Below are 9,558 nucleotides of genomic sequence, written 5' to 3' on the forward strand. Positions count from 1 at the left end.
CTCATTGATTATAGGAAAATTGAGTGTTTTCAAAAGTATTTATGAGTGATAAATACATTTGAGTTAGATATTTTCTATATGCTTTAGTTTACTTAAAGTTTGACATTTTCCTTTTGTGATTTTTGAGAGCTTTTCTGAATGTGTTGATTAATGTCCAGTAAAAAGCTCACCGACTGAGAAGCTCATGCATTCATTCATCTTCTAAACCCGTTTTTTCCCTTTTGGTCACAGGTCTGCCGGAGCCAGTCCCAGCCACTTGTGGGCGAAGGCCCATCCTGGACAGGTCGCCAGTCTGTCACAGGGCCACAATCACACACCTAGGGACAATTTAGAGTAACCAATTAACCTATGATGGGGAGAGCATGCAAACTCCATACAGAAAGGTCCCCCATTGGTGTTCTGTTTCAGGTCGCCCTGCTGGGACTCTTGTTGTGAGGCAAGAGCGCTGACCACTGCACCACAGTGCAGACTGAGAAACCAAAAAAACATCCATACCTGGATGAGAGCTGCAGGGCTGCTGGGATGATTTACATGAAGACACTCGAAATAGAAAACACTCTGAGCAGTCTGAAGAACAGCTTTGGGTACAATTTTGCCTTTTTAGTTTTTAACATGGAGATCCAAAGGAGTTACGCATACTGAACAAAATGGGTGCAGTTTAGAAACAGCTGCACACACAAAACACAAATCCATTTTTTCCCACCATTGGTGCTCCATTTATTCAACGGTCCCCAGGGTTTTATATGTTTATTCAGACGAGTGCGTGAAACCAGCTGTGAGACCAACAAGCAGTTTACGAATTAAAGAGCTGCTGAGTTTGACCTACATAAAATGGATTAGCGGAGTAAAGTTCTTTCCTTATCACTTTACAGGCGACAAACAGAAAAATAAGGTAAAGGGATCTTTCAGCAAGATGCAATTCCAGCCAGAATACTGATCTAAATGTTTTCTTGGGGGGGGTCATTTAGACTTGGTTGGAAAAGATGCAAGAACGGTCCAAGGACTTCAGCCAACATTTTTTGAAAGATGTGCAACGAGGTCCTCGGTTCACTTCTGTGGGTCAGATGGTACTAAAAGTGAAATCCGTCATGAAAAACACTACAGTGCTCCAGAATTCACTACATTTATATTTATACATTTATACGTTTTTCCAACTCCAATAAAACACGGTTGGGTCCAAATCTTTTAGCACCTTATCTAACCATTTCTGATACTATTTTGTATCAGGTGAGCTGAATATTAAATTCTATCTTCTTCCGTTTATTCCCTTTCAGGCTGCTGGAGCCTATCTTGGCAACTAGTGGCCAGGATAGGGCTGCTGGAGCCTATCCCAGCCTCTTGTGGGCAAAGGCATGGGGCACCCTGGACAGGTCGCCAGTCTGTTGCAAGGGTAGTGTCCACAATCACACACTCTCACATTCACATCTAGGGACAATTTAGAATTAACCAATTAACCTATGAAGCATGTTTTGGACGGTGGGGGGCGGGAAGCCAGAGTCCCTGGAGAAAACCCACGCATGCACGGGGAGAACATGCAAACTCCACACAGAAAGGTCCCCCATTGATGTTCTGTCCAGGGGCCTGTGAGGCAAGAGCGCTAACCACCATGCAGCCCTAAAAAAACTATTTTTTTAAAAATATTTTTAATTTGCAGTCAAAAAAAATATATGCACAATTTATAATATTTTGTTGTGCTGATTTTTTTTTATTTATTTTTTTTATTCTTAATATTTGCTAAATTTGAATAACAAGAATCTGTTTTGGAAAATAGCTTTGTGCCTTTGCTTCTGCAGAGACCATTTTCTGTATATTTTAATCAGAATTTGAATACCAAACTAGATAAATGACACACCTTTTTGTTGTTCTTTGAGAGAAACAAAGAAGCTAGCACGTTTAACCATGTTTGTATCAGCGGTATTATTGTACCCCTTTATTATTTAGTGCTGCCAAAAATCTCACAAGAAAAAAAAGGGTTTTATTTTAAAAATGTACTGTAAAGTAAGTAAGTAGAAACGTTAAAACAAAAAGGAAAGTACACTAGTTCAAATTTTATTCAAATCATTCACAAACAGTTCAATGACAGGTCAGAATTAAGGCGACCTGGACCTGTAAGGCAAATTATTATCTATATTTGAACAAATATAAGAATTTTAGGTCCATGTTATGGTGTAAAGAATATGGAATGTATCACTTAATTTGCACTGATTAAATTTTGGTTGGTTGAATTTACAAATTTGCCCCACAAAAGGTAAAATAAACAGTATTCTTAACCATTGCTGACATTGCACTACCTGCTACTACATCTGCCGCATTGAGATGATCCAATGTGACACAGGGTGTCTTTTATTTTGAAAGGAAGTCATGTGAACATCTGTCAAAAGTCAGAAACTTTGTTGTATTTTGAAAAAGGGCTGTTTTCTCTTCATGTTCATGAATTATTTATGCAAAAAATCATTTCTTTATATTTATTAATCATAATAGTAACATAAAAACAAACCAGTGTCTTATTTTTCTATAAAGTGAAGTAAAACTTTGTTGCTCCCACTGGATTCTTGTCAGTAGGAAATAAAACTGAATGGCTCTTTAAGTGTTAAAGGTTGCAGACCCCTGGCTATAGGATATGCTACCATACACAAGTTATGACAAAGACCTAATAAAAGAGCAACGATGCCTGCAAATGTTCTTAAGTAGGAATCAATTAGGATTTTTTATATCCTAAAAAAACATCTGATAAGATAAAATCCAAATGTCAATCTTAAAATCAGTGCTTACTTCCCTCTAAGGATCAATTTGAAAATCACAGACAAAAGTTGGCAAATAAATAAAGTTCCTTTAAGCAAAGAACTCTGAATCAACAAAGAAAGACTAAAAGAAAAAGTGGGATCCATGCAGAAGCTGCCTCTCCCACCTGCAGTGATGCCGAGCTGAATCTGTCTGGAGCTAACATCTGCCTTTATGTCCTCCTTTCAGAAAGCTCAGAGGTTGGCCCACAAACCAGCCGTGCACAGGAGCATCTGTCCGTGCGCATGTCCGTTTATTAACTTAAACCACTGCTCCGCTCATGCCGACATTCTGACTCAACACACCTTCCTGACGTTATCCAGGTGATGGAGATGTGCTTTGACACTCCAAAGGACTTTTAGGGGTTTGAACCCACCTTTAGTTGGTATTTAACTTTCATTTCCAGAATTTTAAAAAAAATCTCAATGCTACAGAATTCATTTGAGAACATTTTTATTTTTAAAATGACCATTTAGTGAAATGGAAAAGAAAAACTTGAAACTTCAAATTTACTATAGTAAAATCCTACACATTTTTGACAAATTACATAATAGATAAAGCGTTCAGTGAAAGAAAAAAACTGCTCTCCATTGTCCTGCGACTTGCAGCACGTGACTAAAGAAAGAGGGCACAGCTGGGGAAAATGGATTTGTTCCTGCAGCTGCAGCCCAACGACAAACATACTCCACGCTTTTTAGTCAAGCAGCATTTCCCTGTAAAAAAAAAATAACATATGAACCTCCTGCCTGTTTAAGTTTTGCAACGTTAGACTGTCCCCAAAATGTCTGCATGAACCAAAAAAAAAAAAGAAACATTCTTCTAGAACGTGAGGAGAAAACAACAGCACTACTGGAAAAAGGCGCACACGTCTCGTCTTATGGAAGGGAGAAATCAAGTCAACTGTTAAAAAAAAAAAAAAAAGAGTTAGATAATCTGAATAATGAAGACAAATATGATAGAAACTCTATCATACGGCCTTGGTGTGTCTCACCTCACTGTTCTTTCACGGGAGAATCTGATGCAAAAAGTAAAGGTTTGTTTTTCTGAAAAGGAGGAAGAGGCGCTTTCAGGGCTTGACCTCCGTTATCGAAGGGCGGCTGTTGCCATGGATACACGAGGGAATCAAAGAGAGCCCACTGGCTCCTCTTCTCACCTGATCGACGGTCACACTGACAGTCACAGCGGGGGTGTTACAGAAATCTGTGAGCATGTCGAGAGGAAGGAGTGGGCAAGAGATATCTTTTCCTCTGATTAGGTTTCTGTTTGGTCTGTTTTTTACATTTGATATCAATCTTTTGGAAAGTTTTTTTATTCTTCCTCCTGTGAACCACAATACCGCTCCTTTAATGCAGTGGGAAAACAGTTACAGATTTCCAATCCGGTTCAAATGAGCTGCCTAAAACCAAACCAATAACACAGCTACAAATCAATTCTGACCTATTCATACTATGGTTTTCTTAACACCATTTTATTTTCTGTCTACCCTGTGGTAGATAAACACAGATAGACAGTTGGACTGCTTTTGTATCTCCGTTTAGCAGTCTCTGTTTCCTTGGCAACTTGCTTGCAGGTTGGAGAAGTCCTCGATGAGTCCCGTCTGTGACACGAGTACCAGAAGGGACCAAGTAGAAGAACTACATTTGATGTATTTTTTTGTTCTTTTTGGAAGGGTCTGCTCTGCCTGCATTCCAACACCACGGCCTCTATGAATATTACATGTCTGTTAGATGCTTCGAAGGCAGGAGAAATTCCCAAACCGACACGAATGAAGGTCATTTATCCCCACAGCGGTGGCCAGAAGCCCTCGGCTTCATGACATATTATGGGATGTCCGCGCCAGCTTCACTTGGACATCATTTCTAATGATCTGATGATAAAGTGAGGTTGGGAACTAGCAGTGGCGATAGAAATTTGATCTAAGATGTTTTCTTTGGATGTTACTCTGTTTTCTAGCAAGTGCGTAGAAAGCATTTGTCGTATTCAAATCAGTCCAACGTTGGTTTATCCTGTATTTTGCTTCCAGTCTAAACTTCCAGTCTAAGGCTTTCTGATTATTTTCAAATAATCAGAATAATCACTGACCATTGGATCACAGAAGAAGAAGACATCTGATCTGCACATCTTTGTTGTTGTTTTTATTTTTAGACATTTTCTATGTTAGTCCTTTGCTTATTCAGCTTTACGTCTTCATTGACTTTATTCAGTCCTTATGTGCCAAATTTCTGTGGGAGCCAAAGACTGCGGCTGGTTGGTGAACACTATCATGCGCTTCAATACTGCTTCAAGGCCACTTTTGTTCTAGAATTTCTACTTGATGCATCCTAAAGAGAGCCTGTCCTGTTTTTTAACCTGATTTCACTTTGTGCGATGTTTATTGCCTGAACTGTTAAATATAATGAGCCCTCGTTATTAAACGGAAGTGTCCCACCTGTCTGAGGATGAAGCTGGTGGAGGTGGTGCTGCCGTCAGACCTCTTCAGTCGACTGCGTCTGGAGTAAGTTCCTCTGTTCACCTGGAGATGCCAAAACAAGAAAAAAAACAAGTCATCGCTACAATTCATCAATCTAATGACGCAGAGACATAAACGAGGGCAGCATGCCTGATTGTTTTCCAACAAGCCCTAGTCTGGCCTATGTTCTACTTGCCTTTACACACCCGATCCAAGTAAAGAGCTGTAAATAAGGCGATAATATTTGGAAAACATGCAGACACGTTGGCCATTGACCCATCTAGACTCTGGGTCATATTTATTCTGACTTTTCAGTAAACTGTTCTCTGGATGAAATGGTTAATAGTCCGAAGTTTAATCCTCAAACCTTGTTTATACTTGGTGATTTGAAACATTTATCAACCTCAAAGATCTTCATTAAAATACATTTATGCTGATGTTTGGTAGATCCAAGAAGGACACAGTTGTGGTGATCAAAGAAAAGCTTCACGATTACGGAACCACAGATAACACAACTTTTTTTGTTTTGTTTTACAAAATAAGTTACTTACATTCATGGTTTTCAAACTAAGAGTGACCTGGGATGGGATCTTTGTAAATAATGATTATGGAGGTTGGCGAACGAGCCGGTAAGATTGTTTCAGCATCAAATAGGTGGAGAAAAAACTTTGTGCTGCTGATTTACGGATTGGATTGGACGCAATTCCAAAAGAAAAACTCAAAAGTAACAAAACATGGTCCTGCTGAAATGACTTTACACTTAACATTTACAGAACTGAATCCAAGGCTGTAAAATCCAATGTATACATTGTGAGTTGGGGTATAACAAAGAAAGAAATCCAGATGATGCAACTGTTTGTAGGGAACTCTCTTTGACTCTCTGATCTGAATTCACCTTTTAGCACAACTTGCTATTGACCCAAAGAGATGAATGTGAATGGTTTTAGTAATTACAAAATGTCACTTCATTGCTCAAGGTGAATAAGACATTTTCTGACACCATGATAGTGATGGTGATAGTCGCAACTGAACGCACAAATTCTCTCAATTAAGTACGGAAATTTGTTAAGATCGTGTTAATCTGGGGCAACTATAGAAAGAATAAAGCAAACACTAAATTCAAAATTTGATCATAAGCCCAATAATAGTCATCAGGTCTGTGAGTATTTACAGTGTACAAAACAAGAATATTATACGACAAACTGGTATATTGCATCTGCAGAAATGTCTGTTTTTCCCTTCCAATTCTTGAGGATGTAAGTCCCTGGTTGTTTTTCTCAAGACATTAAAAAGTTACAAGACTGTTTCCAATGTTATTATCTTTCCATCCGAGATATATGAAAAACCATTGCAAACCTAATAAGGACAAAGAAATTATGAAAGACCAACCAATAAAATATCAAAGCATCCAGTGGGGATCAGAAAAATGTACCACATGCACTATTTCAAGTCCAAATGTGCCGCTATCTGACTGATTTAGGATGGCAATATTCTAAAAACAAATACTATTACAGTTATTAAATACCAGCAGTTCCATGTAGTCTTCATATTGTTATATACCTAACTGCTGACTTTGAAAGTCTTTAGTAGGGCTGGGTTTTAAAAAAATCTCCTTTTTCATTGGTTCATTTAATCCAAGACTGCATTTTCAGAGCTACTTGTGGTATTTTTCAATGAAAAAAAGATTTCATTTAGTTGATATTGTAAGAATTCATAGTTTTTTTTTAAATAAACTTCCACTCTCGCTTGGTCTACGGACGGTTATTAGTTATGTAAAAACAGCTTTTTCTGACCAACAATGGAAAACTTATGCTTAACCCAATGGTGTTGACTACGAAGTTGAATCGTGACTGTTTTGGCACTGAAACCAGTCCATGGAAAATGTGTCCATGTTGTTCTGCCAGTTTGACCTTTTTTTGGGCCAGATTTCATCAAGGGATCGTGGTGTGTATCTACTTTTTGTCTTTGGTTTAGGTAATCAAATTGTGAGCAGGTTTTGAACTTTATCTATTTTTTTTACACCTCCTTTGTCCTATTTAAACTCCAGGGCATCTTTCCTTCAGTTGCCCCATAAACACCTCAGGCTGTAGGGGTTGAAGTGGCTCTGCCTCCATTCTGCTCTCTTGTCCTCTCTGATGACCGGATTACATGAAATCAATCTACGACCAAGAAAAAAAAACATCTCCAATTTTGGCAGACTTGTTTTCTCTGACCTACTTTTTCATTTTACCTCACTTGAGGTGCAAGAGGAGGGGTGTTCAATGATTGATGTTTTTTCTGTTACTCTGCATGTGAGGCGTCCTGTCTCATGGTGACCTAGAGGCAGCATCTGTAAGGCGAAGCAAATGCAGCAGGAGCAGATATTCTCAGAATCTGCTCCTGTTACTGCAAGTCCTAAAATGAATTTTGAAGAGGAAACAGGTATTAATGAATGTGTAATATGAATTCCTACATGTTCTAATAATATGGCCAAGCGACTCTGTAAATTCTATTGCATAAAAAAAAAATCAATTGATTCTGTTTGGGTAACTGCTCCAAGGCAAAACATCACAAAAACTGTAAAACGGTGGTGCATTTCCAGGACTCGCAAAACTGTAATCTATCCAAACAATTCAAGCTAAAAAATAAAAAAAGGCTAATTTAGAGGTTGGTTTTATTTTGTCTTCATAGATAAATTGATTGGCTTTGTTGCTATTTCCACAAAGCACATGTTCTCAAAATAGGAAGATTTTTTTTAAATAAAATATGGCTAAAACATGACCTACTAAGTTAAATCCACATCTCTCAAAACAGTTTAAAGCAACTTTTTTGGTCTTTTATGTGTTGCATTTTTAGTATTCAGTGTTAATACAAACATGGAGAAGAAAAACCTTTTTAAAATGTTTGTTTGTGAGGAGAAAATGTCATTTTTCTCCATGGATCCAGCTCATCATGCACTATTAGGAGCACTTCATCAGAAAATGTTGAATTATTAAACACCTAGTTTAATTTGATGTTTTTAATAATTTAAATCCTAGTAATACTGCAGAATCTCTGCATTTTCCTTGAGTTTGTGATTCAGTGGAAACCAATAAAATACAATTAAATCACATACAGAAGGAAAAAAACAACAAATTTCCATTTTTTTAAGCTTTTTTTTAATAAAAAAAAAAGTGTCAACTGTTTTTGTCTGAATTATTTAGACAGTATTCCTTTGGTCTAGGTTTCCATCGTTAAAAGCCTAGCTAGTATATATTCCAGTACCTGAAATACGGGCTTCGGCAGCCCGGCGGCGTCTCCTAACCCGTGTCGGGTGTAGATGTGACGGGACATCTCCGCCAGTTCGTCGGTCCAGGGCGGCGGCTGCCGCTCCACGCCGCTCCATTGGAACTGCTGCTGTTCCGGTGTCGGGCAGTGAAGCGCGGACTCCAGCTTCACTCCGGATCAGACCCTCAAACGGAGAGAAATAAAAGAAATGGCTGGAGCTGACCGCGTTGCTGTTCTCCTCTGCCCCGTGAAGCAGCACGGACAGCTGCCCAGCATCAAACGCCGCTCTCATCTGCCCATTCACTCTCTTTATAACGTGTGCTGCGTTCGGGAAAAAAAACCAAATGCACTTTCAGATCCACTCAAACCTGCACTAAGACATGTAAAAGTTCACATAGATTATTAAATGTTTATATGTGAATAAACAAATATATGGTATTAATATTTACTAATTATTTTCTTTTAAATATATAGTACAACTGATCCCTGCTGTCGGAGTTAAACTTTTCAAGCTGCAAGTGAACGCAGCACAGTCTCGTAACATCAAAGCGGTATTAAAGTGTCTGATCACAGACAATAGGTTAAAAAATATGAAGTGATGTTTATGCCACAACATTGCAAACAAAACTTACTAAGATGCAAATGAAAATGTTTAAAAAAAATGTGAAAACGAAACAAAATTTAAAAGCAAAAAAAAAATTAAAAATAGGAAGCAAAGAGAAAATACTTGAAAGCAAATATTTAATACTTTCATTTGCAACTTTTGCAAAGTTTTGTTTGCAATGTGGTGGCATATATGTCACTTAATAAAAGAACATTGTCACTGGTTCAATGGACTTATTAAAATACTCTGTCCATCCGGGCAGTTTACAAATTAAACTACATAATTACAAATTATTAATATCAGAGTGAAAATAGCAATTAAATGCAGCATAATGTTGAGATAAATAAATAAAAGCTTAATTAATAAAACATACTTACCAGGAGTACATTTGTAGTATTTTTTTTACTTTATTTAACATTTATGTCTATATTTTGTGTTTATTTTGACCACTTTTGTTTACCTTTATTCTTAAATTTTA

At 37.7% G+C, this 9,558-nt stretch overlaps 1 protein-coding gene across 2 annotated transcripts in view; it reads right to left on the reverse strand.

Annotated features, from left to right (window-relative positions):
- cacnb4 (calcium voltage-gated channel auxiliary subunit beta 4) overlaps positions 1 to 8,767 on the reverse strand; it is a 36,130-nt gene extending 27,363 nt beyond the window's left edge. For both annotated transcript variants that reach the window (XM_023950743.1, XM_023950742.1), the window contains exons 1-2: positions 8,474 to 8,767; positions 5,210 to 5,293 (exon numbers count right to left, since the gene is read on the reverse strand). In XM_023950743.1, the coding sequence (XP_023806511.1) occupies positions 5,210 to 5,293; positions 8,474 to 8,542 (153 nt within the window). In that variant the 5' untranslated portion in view covers positions 8,543 to 8,767. The remainder of the gene's footprint in view (positions 1 to 5,209; positions 5,294 to 8,473) is intronic.
- Positions 8,768 to 9,558: the final 791 nt, after the last annotated feature.

This window comes from Oryzias latipes, chromosome 21, assembly GCF_002234675.1.
Source record: "Oryzias latipes chromosome 21, ASM223467v1".
NCBI lineage: Eukaryota > Metazoa > Chordata > Actinopteri > Beloniformes > Adrianichthyidae > Oryzias > Oryzias latipes.